The 25,967-nt window shown below is 41.6% G+C and overlaps 1 protein-coding gene across 19 annotated transcripts in view; it reads left to right on the top strand.

Annotated features, from left to right (window-relative positions):
- KIAA1217 (KIAA1217 ortholog) overlaps nucleotides 1-25,967 on the top strand; it is a 486,478-nt gene that overhangs the window by 402,206 nt on the left and 58,305 nt on the right. For 18 of the 19 annotated variants that reach the window (XR_006787887.1, XM_045858214.1, XM_045858223.1 and 15 more), the window contains one exon: nucleotides 16,052-16,878. Coding sequence is in view for 18 of the 19 variants with exons in the window: in XM_045858214.1 (XP_045714170.1) it covers nucleotides 16,052-16,878 (827 nt within the window). In the remaining variant the exon portion in view is untranslated. Of the gene's footprint in view, nucleotides 1-9,644; nucleotides 9,882-16,051; nucleotides 16,879-25,967 lie in introns of those variants that run through there. The other variant, XM_045858218.1, reaches the window with a different exon arrangement.

Below are 25,967 nucleotides of genomic sequence, written 5' to 3'. Positions count from 1 at the left end.
CATGAGCTCCTCCACTTCAGGAATGCTCAATCTCCTGGCAGTTTGTCATTAGGATGCAGGGAAGCAGATCTTGTCTCTGAGGAGGAGGCTCCTGGCAGTATGGAACCTGTGTGGAAACAGTGATTGGCTGATGGACACAGCATGGGAAGGCAGGGCTGGTGAGAAGCTTGCCAACCAGGCCTCAGGGTATGCATGACTCCCAAACTGGCTGTTTTTGAGGTTGTTATGTATCCAAATAAGGAGAAGCAGTGCTTTTGCTGACCAGCTCAGATTTCTGAGCTGAGACTTGTCCACTGTCTGGCTGGCTGGCTGGCTGGCTGGCTGGCTGACTGGCTGAATGACTTGATATTTGAACTGATAACACAAAGGTATTTCTTTGAAATGGAGCATTCTTGTGAGGCTTATGGGTAGTTTAGAAGGCAGTTTCTCCAAAATTTGTAGATAACAGTAATATGGTCTGCTCTACTTCCCTTGTACCTCCTGCAGCATTCAATATGAATGACTCTGGTCAGATATTTCTAGACGTGATTTTAGACAGAAATTATATTGGTCTTATTATTGCCCTCCTTTGAAGAGTGCTCAAGGAAGGTCAGGACTCTATTCTAACTTCTTAACACTAGAGTGCAAGAGTGTTCTGGCCTTCATAGATCCCTGCCCTGTCCCTTGACTTTGGGTAAGACATTTGAAGCCTTTGCACCCCAGTTTCTTCATCTGTAAAATGTGGATTATAATATTTACCTGGTGGGAACGAGCTAGGAATTAAATGAGGAAATTCTGGAAAGCACTTGGCAAACAGGAAGTATCAAAAAATATGAGTTTCCTTTCCCTCTTTCCATCTTCTTTTAGCAAGTTTTGTTGCAAATATTTACAGATAAAGAAATTCTAGGTAATTATGATTGCCATCCAAAGTTTAGTAAGGTCAGCTTTCTAAAGTAGGATTTACTAAGCCCACAGTTGAATACAGATTTTGATGTGAGCTTCTCCCTTCCCTCTAATCCTTAGAAAAGTGATTCTCAAAGTGGGGTCCCAGGACCATCAGGTCAGTACCACCTGGGGACTTATATAGAAGTACAGATTCCTGGGCCCCACCCAGACCTGCTAAATCAGACACTGGAGGTAGAGCCCATTGCTCTGTGTTTAAGCAAGCCCTCCAGGTGATTCTGATGTATGCTCAAGTTAGAGAACCATTGCCCCAGAGTAGCTTAGTGATTGGGTCAGAGGTCAACCCGTTGCCCCAGGATGCTTGGCACTTCCCCACCTCTTGTCTCTGACAGAGCCTTACTCCCTGCCTTGAATGCCTAAGAGAGGAAACTCTTTGTTACCTATTAAAAGTCTCCTCATTATGTATGGACTCACTTAAATCTCACCTCTTCAGAAAAGTGTTTCTCAACTCTTCTGGCCAAAAGAATATTACTCTGCTATAGATTCCAAGAGTTTGACTATGGCACTCATTTGATAATTTCCAAAGTATTCTTGCTTTGTCTTATTTTGAATATTCATGTATATGCCTCATTTTTTTTTACTAGAATGTTAGTTTGTCAAAAGTTGGAATTATGTCCTATAGATCATTTTTTTTTGTCATCAGCCTAACTTTGGGCTTTGCATGTACAGTGGGTACTCGATAAATGTTTTGTGACCCCACAGAATGTTATGGTTGGAATGGGCCTCAGAGACAGTCTAGATCAGACTTCTTCTTTATAGTTAAAAACCTGATGTTGACCAGAGTGCAGGTTCCATGATTCCCTGTTTAGTGTTTGTCCCACTGCATGATGCTGCATTGACTGTGGACAGACACCCTGAGTGGCGGCAGCGGGGCCATTCATCTGATCCAGACTAGCAGGTATGCTTCTGCTCTCTGCCACAGTCTCCACCAAAACTCAAGGAAAACAAATGGATTTTCAAAGGTGTATTCATTTAATTTATAAACATGAAACCCTTTAAATTTTTTTATAACTAATGAGAACTGGGAAAGTTCATGATCCTATATAGTTATAAAACAAATGACATCTATTCCCAGTCTTACACAACTCTTCCCAGTTCACTAATTCAATATATCTGGGATACTCATGGAACTTCTTTTGGCTTCAAAACTTGCTGTAAAGAGGAAAGTAAGTGGCTCTTCTGAACCCAGGAAGAGTTGGCACAAGGACTGTTTTGATCCGGATTTCCATCATTGTTTTTTCATGTTTATTTTGAAGGAAAATGGAACTGGGTGGATTTGTTGAATTATTGTCCTTCACTGATATTCTCTGGGGCTCTTCCCTCACACAACCCTTCCTTTTCTTGACACATTGGCTAATATTGTTCAGCCAAGGATCAAAATAATGGCACAACTGAAAAACCTTTCATCAGAAGCCATCCATAAAATTCCATTTAAAATGGGTTTTGCCGATAGAGCTTACTATGTGTTGCGCGTGTGTTCTATTACTTGGTATTAGAACCACCACATATCCTAATGCAACTGATATAAAAACAGAGCAGAATGCAGGCTATGGGATGATTGCAATAGAAGGGCCACTATTTTAACCCAGGTTAACAGAGATGTTGTTTGAAAGGCTCTGAGTAGAGAAGGAGGAGATGTGCAGAAAAGACAAGGAGCCAACCCAAAGGGGTTAAACCTACTGGGGATGCTTGGTGTTAAGAAGCTGAGGCTGCTGAAAGCATGAGAAAGGGTTTGATGAGAGGACCCAAGGGAAGTCTTGAGATCTGAGTGGCTGCATTGTGAGAGGACAGTGACAGGCCACGAATAAAGGACCATTTGTTTTTCAGCTTGGCATCTACCATTCATCAATGTTTACTACCATATTTTGCAACAGTCTCTGAAGAAATATCTATTTTTAAGCAGTAGCTGTAGATCATAAAATTCTATATAGATTATCATCAATTTATTGTTTAAGTTTAGATACTTTGAGGATGTATCATCAACCTACTATATATTTTTTAAGTCTTACATTGTGATGATTATCCTAAAGCTAAATAATTTTATATCAACTTTTTAATTTTGACTTTTTAAATTATATTTTATTGCTTATACTATTACAGTTGTCCTAATTTTTCTGCCTTTTCCACTGTCCACCCAGCCCTTCTCCACTCCCTCATGCAATACCCACACTGATGTCCACGTCCACGGGTCACGCATGTATGTTCTTTGGCTACTCTATTCCCTGTGCTGTACTTTACATCCCCATGACTGTTCTGTGACTACCAATATGTACTTCTTAATTCCTTCACCTTTTTGCCCATTCCCCTGACCCCCTTACATCTGGCAACCACCAAAATGTTCTCTGTATCTATGATTCTGTTTCTGTTCTGCTTGTTTGTTTATTTAGTTTTTTAGATTCAGTTGTTGATAGACATGTATTTATTGCCATTTTATTGTTCATATTTTTGATCTTCTTTTTCTTACATAAGTCTCTTTGACATTTCATATACTACTGGTTTGGTGAGGACAAACTCTAGCTTTTTCTTGTTTGGGAAGCTCTTTATCTGTCCTTCAATTCTAAATGATAGCTTTGCTGGGTAGAGTCATCTTGGTTATAGGTCCTTTCTTTTCATGACTTTGAATATTTCTTTCCAATCCTTTCTAGCCTGCAAAGTTTCTTTTGAGAAATCAGCTGACAGTCTTATGGGGATTCCCTTGAAGGTAACTAACTGCTTTTCTCTTGGTGCTTTAAGATTTTCTCCTTGTCTTTAACTTTTGGCATACTAATTATAATGTGTCTTGGTGCAGGCCTCTTTGCATCCATCTTGTTTGGGACTTTCTGTATATTTCCTAGACTTGTATGCTTATTTCCTTCACCAAGTTAGGGAAGTTTTCTGTCATTATTTTTTCAAATAAGTTTCCAGTTTCTTGCTGTTTCTCTTCTCCTTCTGGCACCCCCATGATGCAAATGTTGGTATGCTTAAAGTTGTCCCAGAGGCTTCTTACACTATCCTCATTTTTTTATTCTTTTTTTTCTCCTTGCTGTTATGTTTACATTTTTTTTTTTTTTGCTTCCTTATATTCCAAATTACTGATTTGATTCTTGGCTTCAATTCTCACTTAGTTCATTGAGTATCATAACCCATGATTTGAACTCTGTACCTAGTAAATTTCTTGTCTTCATTTTGTTTAGTTCTTTTTTTGAGTTTTGTTCTGTTCTTTCATTTGGGCCTTGTTTCATTGTCTCCTCATTTTAGCAGCCTTCCTATGTTTGTATCTTTGTATTAGATAGAGCTGCTACATCTCCCAGACTTGGTAGAGTGACCTCATATAGGAAGTGTCTTGTAGGGTCCAGTGGCACAGCCCTCCCCTATTATCCAAGCTGGGTATTCAAGATGCACCCACCATGTGGGCTATGTACACCTTCCTGTTGTAGTTGAGATTTTATTGCTGTTGGCATGTCCATGGAAAGCCACTGAATGTATTCTGTCCAGGGTCACACAGCATAAGCTACAAAGTGATCTGCAGATGGCTGCTACTTGTGCTAGACTCAGAGGTGACTATGCAAGGTCAAGCTGTGAACCAAGGTGGGATGCTGCTAGTACTGGGCCTGAGGCAACTTAGAGAGAGGTATTGGGCTCACTGAAGCCAGATACTGCTTATTTGAGAGAGTTTAGGAAAATCTGAAGCAAGGGCCAAGACAAGTCATTTGCATGGAAAAGCCACTGGAAACAGCTTGAATGGGTCTGAAAGTTGGGTGGGGCAGGACCTCAGGAAATCACCAAAGTCGGGGAAACAGTGTGAGCCAGGTTGATGGAGTCTTAGGTATGGCACCTACCTGCTGGCTCTGTGGCTGTGGTCAGGAGAGGGCTCATAAAAGGAAGTGACCTCTGCCAGCACTTTTGTTCCTCCAGCTCTTGCCCTGATGCCAGCCAATTCATTTCTTCCTAATATGTCCCTGTTGCCTTTCAATCTGCTGCTTCTGTGCTAGAGCTCAGAGGGAGTGAGTCTGAGTAAGTCTGTGTATGGGCTCTTTAAGAGTAACTGCCTGAGATTCCAGCAGTTTTTGTCTCAGACAGACTCAATCCCCACTGGTTTTTACAACCAGAAGTTATGGGGACTGGTCCTCCTGGCACTAGAAGCCTGGGCTGGAGGGGGCTTTGAGTTGGGCTGGGACCCTTCATTCCTGAGATACCCCTCCTGATTTTTATCCATTACACATGGGTGTGGAACCAGCCTGTTCCACATCTCTGACCCTTCCCCTCCTCCCAGTCTCAGGGTGTTTTCTTCTTTAATTCCGTAGTTGTAGGACTTCCATTCAGTTTGATTTCTGATGATTCTGAATGATGGTTGTTCTATAGTTTAGTTGTAATTATGATGTGGTTGTGCAAGGAGGCAGACCATGTTTACCTACACCATCATCTTGACTGGCAGTTTCAACTTTTTTCACTTAAAACATAATCAACTTGATCACTTTCCCTAGTGGCAGGTAAGAAGGACATTGGGCACAGTTACAGAGGTGAAATGCCTCTGCAGTGATTCAGCATCTCTGAGAGGTGTGGTCCCAGGAACGTCACCCAGTATCAGGACTGTGGTCATAATGATAACAGGTGTTAACAGATAAAGCCCAGATATTTTATCCCACAAGTAATTTGGTGTCTGAGACTAATGAAAACATCTATGTGTGTATATACATACATATATCGCTAGTGATGAAATATTTATATAGTGACAATTAATTACTAATACACAATATAAGTATATGTAAGTATAATATATAAGCATATGTATATTAGTTAAATAGAATGTATAATTAATAATATAATGTAGCAAGATGATAAAGCCTACTAGTAAGTCAAGAGAGTCCCTAGGTAATTAGATCCTAAGCTCGCTGTGTCCCAGTTATTCTTTCCTTTGCCATGAAAACCTCAGCCTGTGAGTGAAGTGAATAAAGTCCTTCTCCCACAGAGTTCACCATGCTGCACACAGAAGGTCCAAACTCAGATAAACCCTCAGTGATCCCAGCAGGGAGGGCTTGGGGACACCATTCCTCTCAGAGCAGCTCCCACTGTGCTGGAGGACACATGATCTCACACTTAAACACAAAAGGAGCAGTGGCACTGTGGCCTGGCTGGAGATGGCCATTCTCATTGCTTCACTCCTTAGTAGTGATGGGATGTTAAGCAAGGTTCTCACCTTCTTACATGTCCATTTCTTACACATTTAGATGGGGGTAGTAAACCTAACTTTTGCATTTCTGAGACCCATGAAATGAAATCACAATTGAAAGTGCTATACAAGCTACAAACTGCTGGATGTTATCATTTGTGTGTATTTGTGTGTGTGTGGTGGGGGGGGCAAATAAATTCTTTGTATTGTAGAATAAGAAATGTTATAAATAAATAAGCAATATGTTATATATTGCAGAATGTATGTTGACAAGTTAAGTAGGAGTTTAGAGAACTGCCATAAAAAGAAAAATACAGCCTAAGGCACTGAAAGTTATGTTGGAGTGAAAGAGATGAATTGCTACTAAGAACAAATCTTTAACACCAAAACGGATTACTATTTAAAAGAACAGTGTCCATCTGGAAAATGGGTGATGTGCAGAGATGGAGATAACTAATGAGAAAGCTATTTGCACCATCTGTTGCAAGTGGTGCAAAGAAGATATCATTTTACAAACTGCAACTATTTTAGGTACAAAAGGAGGTTGTCCTTGGCCTGGAAAATGCAGGAGTATCCCAACAGAAGATTGTGTATCAGCACAAGAACAATTTTCTTTTGTCTGTCCTACAGCTCAACAAAGTGACCAGTTGTGGAAGTTAAATGATTTATTTAACACTACTTCTTTACTATGTTCCAGACAGATCTTTAATCACAATTGGACAAAATACTAGTAAGTCAGATCTGGTACTGGAAGGCCCAGCAGAGTTCCCCATGTCAAAATATTTGTGCAAATAATGATTACCTTAAATATAGCCATAAGCTAACCACTGACGGGACCATCTCTTTCCCGAGAATTAAATAATTTTGGCAACAGTCTGTTTCATGTCTGGGAAACTTTCCATTTATGATCATATGAAATATTAATAGATTCACTAAGACCTTATGAATGGCCATCTTTCCAATTTTAATGGTGTAAGCAATATGAACTTAAAAATTTTTTAACATTGTGATCACTTCCCATCACAATATCATTTTCATGTTGATAAGCACACTTTAGATTTTCCTTAAGCATATGTAATTTTGTTGAAGCTAATAAAGAAATGAATAATAAGAAGAGGGAAATAGGAATAAATTCCTCAAGACTCTTAACCTTACCAGAGAATAAAAGGTATTTCCTGTTGAGGTAATGCTGAATTTTATGGCATGACCTTGCTTAATAGTAACTCAAAAGACATACATTGCTTCCAGTTTGCTAAAGGGCCAGTCAGTGAGTGAAAGGAAGAGGGAGAATGAAGAGTGTAGGGCTCTATACCCAGCTGGGAAGAGCAGGTTCACAGAGCCTGCAGCATCCAAGGATGGCTGTACTGAGGAAGGTCTGGTGAGGTTAGGAAGCCAGAGCATAGGGTGTTAGTGGTTGGGTGTGGTGACCTAGCCCAAAGGACCCCTTCTCTGGAGAGCAGCCGCCACTCAGCTGGAACCAAGGCTTCCATGGCACAGGGTAGCATTTAGGAAATCAGCTTACCCATTCCTCAGGCAGCACTTAGGATATTGACCTCTTCTCTTTCTGTTGGGTGAGCTGCACGATTCTTACTAGAGGGCATTGAACTCATCCTGATTCACCACAGAATTGGGCAAGCCTTCAAACTCTGACAGTGAATTACTACTCTGGTAATGATGGAGCCGCATTTACTCTGTAGACGGTACCCGGGATCATTTTGAAAGTAAGAGGAAACTATTCTGAATCTAACAGGAAGGAAGAGAGGGAGAGGTGAACCAGATCTTCTCTCACCTTGCACCTTCCGCTTACCTGGTATCAGGGTCAACAGAAGCCACCTCTCTCTAAAATAGCTGACATGAGGAAAATGTTGAGTGTGGCATGAGGCACTTAGCCAAACAGCAGTTAGCCAAGAGCTTCTGTCTCCCGGGGAAGGGGACATGACCCAGACACTTTACATTTGTTCCCTCTAACAAGCAGCCCTACGCAGAAAAACAGTGGGTAAATCAGTACAAGAGCCTGATGGTTAGGATGTCTTAATGCCAAAACCAGGGTCTTTAGGGCTATGACAGGGGTGGAATCACAGCCTAATCAGACATGGGAGAGCAGTCCCTGCCTTCGCCTTCCTGGAAGGCTCACGTTGGACTGAAGAAACAAAACCTGCCAAATGTACACCAGATGCATCTGGGGCTGATGGTGTGTGCTTTGCATACTCTGGTAAGAAATAACAAACTCCAGCTGATTAGATTAAAAATCAAAACAAGGGTTTTCATATTCCTTCTTCTCTTGTCTGACCTCTAACAACCGCTTCATCCAAATATTGTTTCTAATGAGACATCTTAGGAGGGTGGCGATGTCATGTGCTCTGTTTTCTCCCTCCCTTAATAACCACAAAGCGTCTCGATGGCAGTAAACAGTTTTTTGAGAAAACCTGCAATGCTGACTGAAATTGAACATGAGAAACGTCATGGAATGCTTTTGGTCAGCAAGAACAACCTCTAAAAGCCTTAACTGTTTGAAAAATGTGCAGGCTGCCCAGAGCGTGGTCACGGGGTGTGGCCTGAGGCCGGGGAGGCTTCCAGCCCAGCATTGGGTGACTTTTTTGCTGGACTGCCACTCAGATATAGCTTTCCCTTCCACTCAGGCCCTAAGGACTCAGGAAGCACGGCTGACTGACAGAGCCTACCTGTGGGCTAAAGAAATGCCTTTCTCCCTCGTCTTTTGTTAGCAGTGTGTTCATACCTGTCATCTGCAGAGCACTGCACAAGCCCCTTCTTGTTGGGAACACACTCGTCCCTGTGCCTGTTCACCTGGAAGAGAACGGCTGCCTTGACAGCGGCTGCCCACAGGAGTCTCTGAAGACTGCCCTGGCCTTCTCCCCCATCTTGTAGAGGGCGGGTCAGAAAGGTTCTGGTTTCCTTTCTCAAATTTCCTCTGTGCTTAAGCGTTGTCCACCACTGTCTATCTTCTCCTCTCCTTTCAGGTATGTTTTCCAGAATGATTGCAGTGGCGTGCCTGGCACCGTGTAAGACTGATTAATGGCTGCTACCCAAAGTTCAGCTTGGTATAACCAGTCTGGTTAATGAGTAGACGGACAGCCTCCTCCCTCATGTTTTCCCTCCGGTGTTATAAACCAAGGGAATTGGCTCACATTTCCTTCCGCAGCCAATCCAGAGGCTTCCCAAGTCTGGCAGCAGACCAGGCGTGGGGTGCTGGTAGCACCCTCTCTCCACAGAGTACTGACCTGTGAGTTGGTCCTGAGGGTAATTAACATGTTGGGTTTTCTGATGGTTTCCGTTGTTGGTGGCTGGTTGTTTGCTGGCTTTAATGATCCTGTTTGCCTTAGTTAAATCTATTTTGTAATGTTTCCTTCATTGTTAACCCGTTTACCTAGGTCTCTCAGAGTTTGTTCATTGGTGTGTGTTTTCCATGTAAGCAATTGTTAAAGGACTGAGTCACCCGTGCAGTAGCCCGTGGTTGGATGTGGGCTGAGGTTATTTAGTGACTAATTTCCAAGGGGAGGAGAAATTGGCTTATCACAGGGAGGACGGCGTTTTATCCATGCCTGTGGCGGCTTCTTTCAGAAGACTGAGCAGAACAAGATGGTCTTTACTGGTTATGAACACTCAAGCTGGGGGACATTCCTTTGTGATTTCTTCTCTGAAAACTCTAAAACATTCAAGTGTGGAACTAAGGATTTAGATGAAGCAGCAAACAAAGGAACCGTGTAATTGGGAGCTGAGCCAGTGTGATTTCTCACGGCGTTAGTTATACAGGTGATCTCCTTAAGAGAAAGTAAGTGGCTTTAATTCTTTGTGGGTGGGAGTCTCATTAGAATCCTCTTCAGTTTTGTCCAGTTACTTCATTGTGTAGTCTGACTGAGTGGGATGTTTATAAATTCTAGACTTGAAAGGGTGGGGTTTGAAATAAAATAAAATGTACATAATATTCCCTTTATGCAAACAATATATGTATTTTAAATACTCCACAAAAGGCATGATTACATGAGACTGTTTCCCAGAATGATTTGAGATAAACATTTTTTATACTAGATTTTTTTCCAGAAACAATTTTAAGATGTTTCCCCCCTCTTATCCTACATTCAAGAAACCTCTCAATGAGCAATAGTTGCTTTAACTTGCAATGTTTGGGGGAAATAAAATATCGATAGATATATGTTAGGATTTCTAACTCAAACTTTGGGCAATTCATTTGAAACTGCCCCAGATTTCTTCCGGTCTTAGGAAGTTCAGGCCAAAAAGCATATTGAGCTGTGAGCTGTGGTCGGGGACAGCAGCCTCAGCTGGGGCCGTGGTGCTGGGCTCTGGAAGAAACTGTGCTGTTTACAAGAACTGGAAGGGTTCAACCCAGAGGCAGCAGTGGTTTGGGCAGTAATGGAAAGGGGGAGATTCTGTGCCCAACACAGCAGATGAACAATGGAGAACCACCTTGTCCATACATTGCCAGTGTATCTGGTGCACAGAAAGGAACGTTTTCTTTGGGCCATTGTATAGGCAAAGGAATACCTGTGATGTGTTCTGGTAAGGTGTTAAAAGAACCTTTACTTTTGTGTTAGGTCATCTCTTTTCTGATGTAAAATGAAATTCTTTAGAGCTCATGGAAAGATGTTACTGTTAAAATTTTGTGCACCAAAAGGGCCAATGATATAACATATTCGGATATGTTTAACGTAGTAAAAGAAGTGAGATGATAGAGTAGTCTGGTGGCATCAGAGAGATTGGTGGGAAAATAAGGGATTCAAGTATATTAAGGTGCATAGCAACTGTGTGGATATTTGTGAGTGTTGCTTATTTATTTTACCTTTAAAGTTGAATATAATTTTCTCGTAAAAGGACTGACTTTGAATACTAGTGCAGGAAAAACCCAGTATGTATTTAATGCCATTTTTTTACTCATTTGCAAAAAGAAAACAAAAACAAAAACAAAAACAAAAAAAAACAGTTAAAAAACAAAAGGAAACTGTCAGGGTGCCTGATTCTAGGAAGACACCTCCATTGAAAGAACACTAACATAAAAGGCTGGGGGTTTTTAAAACTGTGAATTGTAGCAGGGGTCCCCAACCCCTGGCCGAGGACCCGATCCTGTCCCTGGCCTGTTAGGACCCTGCCTGGAGGGAAGCTGGTTGAGCTCTGCCTCCTGACACACTCACCCCTGCCCCGCCCCACCTGAGCTCTGCCTTCTGTCCTCTCCCTCCCCCTCCCCCATGGAAAGACTGGTCCCTGGTGCCAAAAAGTTGGGGGCTACTGAATTATAGAATCAGACCATGAGTATTTCCTGGAATATATGAAATCCACTTTTTCTTAGAACAATAGTCTTCATGGGAGATCGCACTGAAGACTTCAAAAGGATTCTCTCTTCTCATCTCCCTATCCATACCTTCAGCCTCACCATGAGAGTGAGTTACCTTTGGTGGATCCGTATCCTTTAGTTATCCAATCTTAAGGGTTCATTCTAGTTGTAAGTTTAAAACATTTCCCACTACATAATGGGAACATAATGTCATTCTCTCCCTGGGCTCTCTGTAGAGCCAAGGATGAAATTATCAGGGTTCTTTTTAGACCTCAGTCTTGGAAAGTCAGTCATAACTTGGCAAACCAATGTAAGAATTCTGCCAAAGGCTTCCAACCTCTAAGTCACTTGTGCTGATGGAGACATTCAACTTTAGATTACCTACCTGTTCTGCCATAGCTAAATGCTTGTATTCACCTGAGCTGTGGTTAACGCAGGTGAACAGTGATTCTTCCAGTGGCCCTGTTGGATGATGGCAAGATTATTTTGAAGTGGACAAGGCAGGGTGATAAACAGCATTACCATCAGGTACATGTTACTGATTGTGGCTAGGATCCATCCTCATTGGCTGAGTTCCCATTCTGGTTAGTTGGTACCCATGTGATTCTGGCTACTGAATGTTAAATAATTTGACTAATCACCCACACTTCCAATACAAATGCACTGCATATTAGAATCACTGTTAATTGTTACATCTCTTTCTGAACTCATCCACACATGACATCAAGAAAGTCTAATGATTTTTTGTTTGTATTATTTTAAAAGTTAGTTATATAATATACCTCCTAACCATATTTTTCACTTCACCAAACATGTTTTTAAAATATAGGCCCTGGCTGGCGTAGCTCAGTAAATTGAGCACGGGCTGTGAACCAAAGTGTCGCAGGTTCGAATCCCAGCCAGGGTACATGCCTGGGTTGCAGGCCATGACCCCCAGCAACCGCACACTGATGTTTCTTTCTCTTTTTTTCTCCCCCCCTTCCCTCTCTAAAAATAAGTAAATAAAATCTTAAAAAAAAACCTATACAGAAAAAAAAAAACAAAATAAAACACCTATGCAAGCATCCTTTTGTTTTAAATTTATTCAACTTTTCATGAAATAAAATTAAGTTTATATTTTTCTTTTATTAATATTCTTTTTCCTTCTAGATAATTCTATACTCCTCAGAGTCTCCATGTCTCTTTTTACTCTCTTACCAAAAAATGGGGGGGTGTATATTTGATGTTTATTAATTGGAGTCAGGATCTCCCAAATCAAGATATAATCTGAAGCCAGATCAGGAGGGAAAGGAACAGGGAGGGAGTAGTGACTAACCCAGTTCAGATTATTCATTTTAAATTGATTCTGGACAGTTGAAATCCCCTTTAATTTTTGGAATTAAGAATAATGGTAATAGTAACTACCATTTGCTGCACCTAATGCACCTTGAACACTCTGTTACACTTTACACCCCATGGCATGTTTGAATTGATGTGACAGACTTATCCTTACATTTGTTTGGGTTCGTTACTGTGTTGTATGGTCTGATTGCATGGGGAATTTGGCCGGAAACGCCCTGCTGGCTGAGCCAGTCTCCCTTGTATTTGATGATCTGGGAAGGCCTGCTCTGCTCACCATTGAGCCAGACCTTCTTTTTTCCAGTTTGTTTAAAGACTTTATATCAACAGCTGTTGTAGCTTATTAGTCATCAAAATCACCAGTAGATGTGTTATTGTTTCTAGGATGTAAAGCAGCTTCAGTTTCTGAGCTACTGTCATCAGACTCAGCCCAGAAGTCTTTAGACTTTAAGTTGGTAGTTATTTCTTTTTATTGAGCCCTGCCGGCCTGCCTTGTGGCAGATAGAGTAGGAAAGGTATTTACAAACGATCCATGTTGCTCTGCTGCAAAATTTCTGTCACATGGCTGCTCCAACTATTCTGGAACACGAGTTGGGAGCATTATCACAGAGTGATAACATCACACTTTGGGAGTGCCCTTGAGAAACTGAGTCATGACGTGTCAAGTGAGTGAGCTGAGAGAGGACTGGGTTGGCCTTTGGAACAGATACACCTGGAGCCCAAGCCTTACTCTCAGCCTCTGTTTGGATCCACGAGGGCTGGAAAACTGGGAGAGAGTCCCCAGGATGAGGACAGCTTGAGGGTATCCCCACATGCAGTTTAGAGGGGCAACCGATTAGCCTGTGGTGAGAGGACTGTGTGTGTGTTGGGAGGTAGAGGGAGTGGAAATAAAGTTGTAATTGCAAGTGAGGAGCCTGTGTACTTTGGGGTTCCCAGAAACAGTGGCTCCCCACCAACACCAATAGGGCTAAGGAGCCCATCCAATGGTGCTCAGATAAGGCAGCCTGGAAGGGTTCCTTGTAGTTGTTATGTACATATTTGCATCTTGATTGCATTTTTTATTGGTCATTCCTATTATGAAATCCTCCATTTTGTGTAAAACTCCTGGGTCAGGGCTTCTGCACTCCTGGATCTTTTCTAGAGACAAAACAAGGAAGTGTGGGAGTCCCACCATTCTTCCCAGCATTCTCATCTAAGAGATGTATGCAAGAGCACCCTCTTAAGGGTGAGAACTGGGGGCTCATTAGAGCTGTATGCTAGAGTAACGCCTGGTTCTCAGCAAGTGCTTGGTAAATACTGTTTACCAACCGAATGGATTTGTAAGATAAGAAATCAGTATGTATTCAGGGCATTCAGCCCTGCTTCATGTCCAACCTTCTTTGGTTGCCTCTGCATTTTCTTCTTTCCCATCACCCACACTATGGGTCTCTCAGCTGCTCATCTTTGTTCTCATCCATTTGAGCCCTCCTTGTCTGTCACATCTCCCAGGGGACTGGAGGGGAATGTGGGCTCCTGTGGCAGCACAGATAAACTTAATGGGTGGTCTCGGTAGGAGCCAAGGCTGTTAGTCCCTTCCCTTATATCCATTTGGAAAATCTCAGTGAGCATCACCCTCCTGGACTTTGACCAAAACAAAAGTATCAAACATTCATATCCTGAATTAATTTGTGTTTTTTTTTATTCTGCCCCTTCTAAATAGCAGTGTAATTGCAAATCAGTTTTTCCTTTCCTCACTAACTATTCCCTTTTTACTGAAACATAATTGACATATAACATTGTACTAGTTTCACATGGACATAGTGATTCTACCTATGTGAATATTGAGAAAGGATTACCACAGTAAGTCTAGTTAACATCCATTACCTCATATAGCTACAATCTTTCTTGTATTAAGAACTTTTAAAATCACTCCTTAGCAACTTGCAAATATACAATATAGTATTATTAACTACAGTCACCATGCTGTACATTACACCACCATGACTTAATTATTATTTAATTTGTTATTATAACTGCAAGTTTATATCTTTCAACCACCTGTTTATATCTTTTGACCACCTTCATCCACCCCTCACCTCCTGCCTGTGGCAACCACCAATTTGATGTCTGTAATTATGATTCTTGAGTCATTGATTTTAGTCATTGTTTCTTCTAAAGGAGAGCTAATGGAAGACCCTGTGGGAGTCCCCACTCTCCTAAACTGATGGTAATGACACAGCCCAGAAGTCACTGCTGCCTGAGCAAGAAGTACTGGGCTTACGATGGCCAACCCAAGCAGGCTTCTTGTCATCACATGGCCGCCCCACAGAATGTACTGTTGGAATTCTTTCTCCCCTCCATTCCTGAGATTCCCTTCCCTCTTCATTCCCTTGCCTCCTGTTGCACTCTTACCTCCTGGTATTTCCTCCCGGTATTTTCTCCCAGCCTCTCAGAGCCTGGTTTCTCATAGGCTCAGTTCAAGTAAGGAGATGGCGAATCAGTGAAACTTCCCTTCAGGTCTTCCCCATGCATGTCTTTTCCTCTCCGGCCATGTCCCTAGATTGTACCAACTTGGAAAGATGGGAAAGATACTTACTAACTATTTTCCAGGGTCAATACTAGAAAATATGCCCAGAACAAGTTTTCAAAAACATAATTTTAGCACTTTTGATACACATTTATTGTCTCTAAGAAGCTGTGACCTCAAAATTGAAACCACTGCACTATTTTTTTTCCACAACATCAAGTTCTATATCAGGTGCATTTGGTTCTTGTGGCTACAGTAACAAATCACCACAAATCTAGTGGCTTAAAACACCACAAATGCATTATCTTACAGTTGTGGAGATCAGAAGTCCAGAATGGGCTTCACAGGCCAATATCAATGTGTTGACAGTGCCACGCTTCTTCTGGAGGCTCCAGGGGAGAATCCGTTCCCTTGCCCTTTCCAGCTTCCAGACGCTGCCTGCATTCTTTGGCACACAGCCCCTCCTCCATCTTCAAAGTCAGTGGTGTAGTATCTTCTAGTGTTTCTCTGACCCTGTATCTGTCATCACATGTCCCTCTGCTTCCCTGTCAGATGTAAGGACCCTTATAATTGCAATAAGCCCATCAGGATAATCCAGGATAATCTCCCCACCTCAACATTTTTAAAGGGGGCCATCTGCAAAGTCCCTATGCCGTGTAAGGGAACATAATTACAGGATCCAGGGATTAGGGTATGGACATCTTACAAAGGCCATTATTCAGCCTACTGCATCAGGGAAGCCACACTGTCACATGGAGTCTTCTGTAAAAACGTGAATATCAAAGGAGATTTTCTAATTTCTTATTTTCAGATGCAGAGAGAAATTGTTTATGCAAGAGGAGATGGCCCTGGTGCCTCTCGACCTGGATCCACAGCTCATCTACCCCACGCCATTCCAAATTCTCCGCCTTCCACTCCTGTCCCCCATTCCATGCCGCCCTCCCCATCCAGAATTCCTTATGGGGGCACCCGCCCCATGCTTGTTCCTGGCAATGCTACCATCCCCAGGGACAGACTCTCCAGTCTGCCAGTCTCCAGATCCATCTCACCTAGCCCAAGCGCCATTTTGGAAAGAAGAGATGTAAAGCCAGATGAAGACATGAGTGGCAAGAACATTGCGATGTACCGAAATGAGGGTTTCTATGCTGATCCTTACTTGTATCACGAGGGACGGATGAGCATAGCCTCTTCCCATGGCGGGCACCCACTGGATGTCCCTGATCACATCATTGCATATCACCGCACAGCAATCCGGTCAGCGAGTGCTTACTGCAACCCTTCTTTGCAAGCAGAAATGCATATGGAGCAGTCATTGTACAGGCAGAAATCTAGGAAGTATCCAGATAGCCACTTGCCTACGCTGGGCCCCAAAACACCCCCTGCCTCTCCTCACCGGGTCAGTGACATGAGAATGGACATGCACGCTCATCATAACGCCCACGGGCCCCCTCACACCATGCAGCCAGACCGGGTCTCGCCCAGCCGCCAGGCCTACAAAAAGGAGGCAGGCACCTTGGTGTATATTGAAAAGCCACGGACTCCAGGACTATCCGGAATTGTGGACCTTGGCCCTCCTCTAGTGGAGAAGCAAATGTTTGCTTACAGCACTGCTACGATACCCAAAGACAGAGAGACCAGGTAAGGGGGTGAGGGTGGCCGAGGGTGGTATGTGTCTGGGTGTTGCTGAGCACTGCTCTTCAGAGGTCAAACCAAGAGAACAGACATCAGCTGGGCCCCAGCCTTGTGCAGTGTGCCTTGTGGATGCTGCTGAGGGCACAGCTTGGGTCAAGTGAGGCAGCCCCTGGCTGTGAGGGCAGACACACTGAGAGTGGTCAGTACGAGCCTCCTGAGTGAGGGTCAAACAGCGTCACCATTACCTACACCTGAATAATTTGGAAGGAAATTGTGATTAGCAGAAACCATTCAGAAAAATAAATCAAGAGCTTATAATAATTGATCTGCCACAGAAGACAAGGAGTGAGTGGTTCAAGGTATAGCTGTTTGAAAGGCCGATTTGTGTTTTTCCTTGTGGTAAAATTTTTTTCTCATCTGGTTTTGGGAAATGGAAAGAATGTGTTACTGACTGTCATCTAGGGTGATAAATCATGAATTTGTATAAAAATAGAATGGTTTGGATTTAATACTCATTCCAGAGTAAATACTGAGATCAGCAAAATTATGTAGTGAATGATGTACTCTAGGCATTTTAATTTCTTTTTTTGTTTTTTAAGATTTTCTTTATTTGTTTTTAGAGAGGAAAGGAAGTGGGGAGAAAGGGAGAGAAATATCAGTGTGTGGTTGCCTCTCACATGCTCCCTACTGGGGACCTGGCCCACAACCCAGGCATGTGCCCTCACTGGGAATCGAACCAGCGACCCTTTGGTTCATAGGCCACCACTCAGTCCACTGACCCACACCAGCCAGGGCTTAATTTCTTTTTTAATATATATATTGTTATAATTTGCCAGTCCAGAACCCTCCTACTACATCTTAAAAACTCTCCAAAGTTCATATAGTAATAGAAAAGCTAATTTTTACAGAGGGAATTTCACTTGCCTGAATTGGTTAAAGAAAACCAACATAATAATTATAATCACAATAAAACTAGTCAAAAAAATTGAGTCCAAAAAAGGTTGAGCCTTTTACCAGTGGTCATATATAAATTCATAAATATGAAAATAAGATCTAGATATTTAATTATTCAGTACCTTATAAGAATGGGTCTTACTTGCTCTTCACTAAAAATGGCAATATCACTTACTGCTATTACATAACCTTATAAAAAGAATGCCAAAATTGTGAATGGAATATGAATTGTCTATCTTACTTTTTCACACCCAAATCAGAAAGCCCTGTCCTAATTAGCATAATTGTATCACTCGAAGGCTGCCTCTCCTTATCTGTTCAGTCACAGCAGACAGATTCCTGCAGGATGGAAAGAGAATGAATGTGAAAGTTTGGGCATCATTAACACACTAACAGTTTTAATCCTCTCTCACAACTGGGAAAAAAAAAAAGCAATGGTGACTGGCTTAATTATGTAGGACTAAGAAAAATTCAGGATTGGAAAACTATTTATTCCCTCTTTTCCAAAGGCTTTAGGAAGTGAAATATTAAGAATCCAAGAAAGGGATACTTCTTGTGACCATGGACAACCGAGGGTGTGGGGTGAATACTGAGGCTTATGGGAACAGACCAATGTCACAGCTGGGGGAAATCTACCAAGATGTGCCTGAGTCTCAGAAGCTTCTGCCCTGTGCTTCAAAGAAAGGGCTACGCATCCTCTGCAGTGGGCTGTAAGGGACTGGTCAGGAAAAATGGGTCACTTAGAGAATAGGTCTTAAGAGTCCTAAGAATTTAGTACAAGAAACAATCAAAATTACTTATTTCCAGGATATAACGTGAAGGCCAGAATTCATCCTCCTCACCATCACCACACACCCCCATGCTGGCTCACCTCGTAGGTTGAAGAGCACTGAGAGCTTGGTTCCACTGTGGATCATATTAAGCTATTTCCATGCTGCTGGGCTGTAGGCACATTTTGGTCAATGATGGTGTTTGACTTCTTCCCCAGCGCCTAGCTCAGTGTCAATGCATGCAGTTACCACATGTATATAACTTAATGAGCATCACTGAACCCATTTTTTTATAGGATTTGGTTATGGGAGGGAACAAAATAAGGAGCCCTCTGCTGATATGTGGAGTCTTCTCTGTATTGGATCGAAGTCTTGAAGAGTTTTAGCCTTAAGTAGCATCAGTATTCCTTCAGGGCCTCTGCTTCCTCTTTAGGTTTCTGTTTCACCAAAGCTCAGAAAAGTTCTGTGGATTTCTGTTAGAAACCCTTTTTAGAAACTCTAAATTATCTTATTTCTAGAATAACAAGTATTAGGAAAATTGACTGAAAAGAGTAATGTTCACCTAAAATATACTGTCATTATCACTACCATATTCTGACATATGATTATAATTATGAATATAAGTTTACATTTTTGCAATTTTTTTTCATTTCCTGAAATGTGAAATAACAGAGGAAGACTTTTATCTCACATCTCACCTAGGTGATTTCTCACCTGTTAATCAGCTTATCTCCAGAGGGTCAGGTTGGAGAGCTTGTATACCCATGAGCAGGCTAGATTCTTTCTCCTTACCCCTACACATATACATCCTCCTCGACATTGAGAGTTCCAATTATTGAAATGCCTAAACAACCTCATCGACTCAACCCAGGCACATGGATAAAGTGCATATAGAATGATTCTCTGGTAAAAAGAACTTGAGTCTGGAAACTTTGCTACCAGCACTGCTACCTATCACCCCATAGTTACCTAGCTAGTCATACTTCCTCTTCCACTACAGTTCTAAACTCTTTTAGAGATTTAATGACTGGACCAACGTGTAGTACTGCTAGGTACCACGTTTGTAAGTACTACTATTTTAAGAAGAAGAATTACTGAGAGCCTTTTATTGGGCCAAACACTATGTTAAGTTGTTTCTATACATCATGGGATATAATCAGTGTGACCCAGTGAGGTATGTGCTATCATCATCCCAATTTCACAAATGCAGACACTGAGCTCAGAGAGGTTAAGTGACTTGCCCAAGATCACAAAGCCATTAAGTGACATAGAATGTCCAGGTCCATCAAAGAGCCCACACGTTTTACTAGCGTGTAATATTCTGCCTGGTGAATAAGAACTATGAGCCCCACCTTGAGAAGAGAAGTGAATTCAGGAGTAAATTCTGAGCATTTCAACAAGAATTTTCCAAAAATCATGTCAGAAGTAGATGCTAAGTGACTGCTCCTAAAGCATATTTACATATTTATAATCATAAGCATGGTAGAACTTTCACAATTATGTTGCTAAATATATACACTGCCATTTAAAATATAACTGCCCCAGCTAATAAATTAGCACAATTATGCAGAAATAAGGAAAATATATAGAGAACACTCTTAGTAGATTTTATTTTCAAAAAATGAATGTGAGTACTATGTTGATGAAAACTTTAAAAAACAAGTACATAAAAAATCACTGAAGCACAAAATTATAGTTCATTGTTTCACCTATATAATGTTATTTCAGATATATTTAATCTGCGTAAGTATTTTTAAAGAGTCTTCAACCCCTAAGTGTTGAACTTCATGAGTATAGAGTTCTGGGAAGTGCCAAGCCAGTTTCTGTTGCAGCTTCATGATGTTTGAAAGCAAATAAATCTGAGAGTACTTTTTATACAAAACTCTAAAGTGCAATTTTCCATCTAAGATATTAAGCCACAAAAACACAGGAGGGAGACTGAGAGATCTGTCGCAATGCTTTCTTTCGGCCATGGTGGGATTCAGCTGCTGTTCAGAAGAGCGCTTCTATGAAATAGCCCAAATAACTGCAGGATGTTTGAAATCACAGAGAAAAGTCCTTTCTTTTCCATCTGTACTCAGGAAACTTCCAAAAACAGCTGGATTTTTGTTGTTGTTGCTGTTGTTGTTTTGTTTTTTGGATTTTTTTGAGGGCACATGATTTCATAAGAGCTCTATTAACTTGAAAATGAGTTCAAAGAAATTTCATCTTGATTCTTATATCTAGTCATGTGCCTTGATTTAATGAGTTTGGCATCTCTTTTCTTATAAAGATGCTGCCACAAAGTATTGAGTAATGAAAAATTATACATGGAAGATCTTCGAAAAAGGGTGTATCTAGGAGAACAGATATGCTAGCAGGGCTCTCCTCCCAGGACGGCCCTGGGCTCAGGGGTAGAGGAGTAGAGTACAGCTGCTTTGATTCCAGGGTAGCAAGTCTCATGTCTGAGCATCTGGAAAGAAAAAATGACCTTGAGGGATGAAGCGGCTTTGCTCAGATGACTTCCCTTCAGCTGGGACTCTGAGAAGAGTGTGGGTGCCTGTGACTCTTAGGGAATGACAGCAGAGAAGGTGTGTGACAGGTAACTTACCTTAGTATGCAATGCCCTGTCTTTCCTTGGTTATAAAATTATGTCATTAAATAGCATCATTATTTCTATTCCTGGCACATAAAACAGCCCTTAAGAACTGTAAAATTCTAAGATATTTATGTTTTGTTATTTTCTAGTTATGGCTTAGATCATATAATATGCAATATCTTTTGAAATAACACTCAGAATTCAAGGGTGCTTATTTCAAAGTGATTAATAGCTCTCCTTCCAAATGTATAACAGATTTCTCCTAGTGTAATATTTTTCAAAACACGGTACATTTAAACTAAGATTTTTTTTTTTTTTTTTTTTTTTTACTATTCTTCACCTTTGGTAGCTAAATTCAATAAACTAGTCAAGAGTTCACACAGGAGCAAGTTCTTGCCCTGTCTGGGCATGCTTATCTGGAAAAAGAGAAGCCATGTGAGATCCCACTATGACTTCTAGAATACCACTGATTTAAATAACCAGAATCTCTTGTCTTGAGCCAATTAGAAAGAAGGGAAAAGAAAAATTCTGTGTACAATAGGAAGCCTGCATGCTCACTGGTAGCTTGTGTCTGTTCTTAATCATTTTCTCATTTTATGAGGATTAAAGTTGCTGTGTTGGTAGCTTTGAGGGGTGGGATATATCCTTTGTTTAGCAGTTGCTGGAGTGAGAATCTAAATTCAGATTTATGTCATTTAAACATGTTCACAGTGACTGACAGATCTTTGAAGATTTTCTAAACAGTGCTTTATCCTGCTAGAGAGGTGAGTCTGAGTGATTCAAGTAGAATGATTGATTTTTTTTCCCTTTTCCTGCATGTATTGTCAGCAGTGAACCACATCAGAGATATCCTGAGTAGTTAGACTTGTTATCTTTCTAAAGCAAGGTTTTCTTAAGTTTGTTCACTGCTGATATTTTGGGCCTGATAATTTGGGAGTGGGGGTTCTCTTGTGTGTTACAGGATGTTTAGCACCATCTTCAGTCTCTACCCTACCAGATGCCAGTAGCAAACTAATCCCCCAACCAACCTTGCCGTAGTCATGACTATCAAAAATGTCTCCAGACACTGTCAAATATCCCCTGAGGCTTAAAATGTCCCTTGTTGAGAAGTACTGCTCTAAAGGAAATTTGGGCTTTTTTAACTTAATGTAGTGGAAAAATGAAAGAAGGCCTAACCTTAAGGAATGTAAATGGGAACATTCATAAAACACAGATCGTGACATTTTTACAATTCTGTTCTTACTTCTGGGTAAAGCAACTACATTATTGCCCTAACTTGCTATTACTACTTTCATTTCACTCAATCTGCTGGCAACCATTTATTGAGAGGCAGTAACAAGCAGTGTTTGTGAACATGGATTCTAAAGCCAGATTGCTTGGGTTCAAATCCCAGTCTAATACTTGCTAGTATTTGGGACCTAAAGCAGGGCAGGAGGTTATAGGAAATCGCAAAACTAAGGCAATGGAATCAGTTAGGCTTCAGGATCCAAATTAGAATGTTTAGTATCAAAGCTATGTTTAAATCCACTTCAGGAGAGTAGTAAAGGTTGTACATCTTGGATCCAGGAGCAAAGAGACAAGTCAGGATTAGGGCATCCTTTTAAAGGGGCACCTGGGCCACGTGACTGAGGATGAAGATGGCTAACCAGGTGCAGCTGAGATTATGAGGTTATCTGTCTTGATGCTGAATAGTGCCTGGCTGATTCTGCTCTTGTCTCAATTGCTTTCCATGTAGCTCTAGTTATAGATCAATAAATGTTTTTTGAGCTTCTCTTATGTGCTTCACTGTGTGCTGGATGCTTTGCAGGACACAAAGAAACATCTTGTGTGGTCCCACACACAAGGAAGACAAACTGTGAAGATTATCATAAGATATTAAAATTGTAATATAAATGTAAGCAATGCCACAGTTAAGAAGTGACGCTTCTGAACTCTGAATGCCCATTAAATAACTATTTTGCAGGAAAACCCACAAGAATAGGATTTCACTCATGGATGATGCTTAGGGATTCTCTTCTTGTGACTTTGGCAGTGACAATGTTTCCTAGTGACACATGGAAAAGGGGGGGGGGGGGCGTGCCAAGTCTCTAAGGGGAAAGAATGGCCCTCCCAGAGTCTGGAGCCTCATTCTGGAGGAATTCTGTTCCCAGCATCTTCAAGTCAGGCCACATTTTCTTTGAAAACAATGAGGAACAATGATAACTCTAATAATACATTGTAGGCTATAGAGGCTTCTGTGGACCAGCTGGAAATTCAATCACCATTTATTCTAAGTTCTAAACAATTAAAGTACAAGTAAACTTTTAATTATAAGCCTAATTTGGGGACTGCTTGTACGTAATTAATTCCAAACAAGTGGCACAGACAATAATTGCTATGAATTCAGACAAGGAAGCGCTTTCCTGAACCTATATTGGTCTGGGAGCCTTCATGAGAATGCCAAGATGAGCTAGATTGTAAGGGGTATTTAGAATGGAATGAAAAGGTACCTTTTGGGAAGTCAGACTGATCTTTATCCAAAATTTGCTGTATTTCTACCAGTATGATACCTAAAAAATGACATCTAAATATGATGTTCTGCCAGTATCAGAAGTCAAGTAAGGCTGCTAAATTGAATTATTACTTCAGTCACAGGAATATAAACTTCATAGTTAAGTAATATTTGCTAGTCATTTCTTAACTGCTGAGCTCAGGCAACAGCTATCTGATAAACATGATATTTAACTACCTGAAAATTTTGAAGATAACCCTCCTCTTACACAAGGAATATCCTATCATGAACACCAGTGGAATGACTGTCACAAGGTCTGTGTTACTTCAAACCAATTTCTCAAGAGAAAAGCCATCATCTGTTACTAATAGATGAAATTTAAATATGCCCTTGTATCTTCTTTGAATATTCATGAGCTGCTGTCAGTCAGTTGCCTTAGGTCTGAAACCAGAAGCTAAGCTTGAGGAACCTAAATACTGTGAGATTCAGATAAGCCCCTTTACTTGCTGACTGGAACTTCTTTCTTCGGAGAGTAGGTGAATACATGTTTAGGTGCAGCTTCTGCCTCCTCAAAAGACTCGGTGCAGACTCATTGTGGGTTCCACCCAGCCTGAAGATGGGGCCCCTCTAAGTTGTCCCACAGCCCAGTGGCTGGATCATCCTGGGCTGTCATGATGTCCAGGCGACATTTTAGCCTCTTTGATGACTAGTTGTCCTTCTGTCTGATGAAGTCCATGGAGGTTGCACTTGTTTTGACTTTCGGGCTTTACTTTTCATGAATGAAGTGATTCAAAAATATAGTCAGGTCTAAGCATGAATTTGAACGTCCAAAAGCTTCAGTCTTAAAAAGCCTGTATTGCCCGCACTTGTAGGACCAACTCGCATGGCCAGGAATACCTCCTCTCCCCTCTGTCTATCTTCAGAGCTGAAGGGACCTTAGAGAACACTGTCCCTCCTAATCGGTGACTTTATGGAAGGAGAAACAGGTGACTGCCCAAAGGTCCAATGACTGGAGCCACTAATCAAATGATGTTTTACTTTTATGCTGTCTCAATATTTTTTTGACTTTTTAATAAAGGCAGTATGTCCTTATACCTCCAACAAGCACAGGTATCTAAGAAGACAAAATTTAAAAACACACGACAGAAGCCAAGTATAGGAAATGTTTTCCTTCTTTTTCCTTAAGAGTCATTATCTTACTTCTTTTGAGTCCATGTTGACACTCGCAGATCCAAAGTGGGAGGAGTGGGAGCTTAGTTACAAGGCTCCCTTCGGACCCCTCAGGAGACTGTCTCTCCACAGCTTTTGACACCATCTCTTGTTGGAAGGTAAATTACAGGCCCGTCTGTGTTCAGGTTGCCAGAACCTGAACAGTTATTCATACTGGTTTGTACCTGTACAAAAAAAATGAGCTGTCACTTCCAGAGCATGAATATTAAAAATTACCCTGAGGGGAGAGAAAGAAAATGCAAAGTAAGTAATTTCAGCAAGCAGGGGTGTAGGCTTGCCCTGGGGGCTGAAGGTTCTCATCACCCAGGAAGTGGAGGGCCTCACCCCAGCTGGTGAGTCACTAGGCGGCCAGCTCAAAGCCCTGCGCAGAGCACTGGGCGTGCTTGTGTCTCTGCGAGTAAACTAGCCGTGTTTCCTTCGGGGAGCCCTTCCTCCCTAAGCCTCGGCGCCTTTTGCCATAACGGGGCAGTAACCATGACCTCTTAAGGGCTCCGTGCAGTTTAAATGTAAATGGGTATAAAATCCTTTTGTGAACTGGAAAGTTCTCTATAAATAAGAGTCTTAATTGACATAAAATTGTGATGCTGTAGTCCCTTGCCCAAAGGAGAAGTAATGTGTAGTCCATTGGATCTGAGAGACTGTGTCCTCACTCCTGACTTGGGACAGCATCTGGTCCCAGCCAGAACACAGCTGGCCAGAAAGTGAGTTGCGAAGTAGAGTAAAGGCTACCTGGAGCGCTCCCAGGAGCACTCGCTGTGCTGGGCAGGATGCTGTCAGAATGCCGGAAATCAGTGGTTGCACAGGTTGGGAGCACAGGCCTGGGCATGGCTCAGCTGACACACCTTTTTTCTTTTTTTCTGCTTCAGTCAAGATCACGAATTTAGAATGGGAAGAAAGCTATGGGGCCTAAATAAGTTCCCTCCAACTAGAAAATTCTGTGATTCTGGAAGTCTAAGTCTGGCAGGATTTCAGATGTGGTATTCTCTGGGTGCTGGACATTTGCGAAAGGGCGCCTCTATTCCACAAGGGGTGGGGACCTCAAATGCCCTGTTTCCTCTGCAGGCGAGGAGTT

Source organism: Phyllostomus hastatus, unplaced genomic scaffold (genome assembly GCF_019186645.2).
Source record: "Phyllostomus hastatus isolate PE091 unplaced genomic scaffold, TTU_PhHast_1.1 phas_scaffold_1674, whole genome shotgun sequence".
Lineage (NCBI taxonomy): Eukaryota > Metazoa > Chordata > Mammalia > Chiroptera > Phyllostomidae > Phyllostomus > Phyllostomus hastatus.
This window is presented reverse-complemented; position numbering and strand designations above follow the sequence as displayed.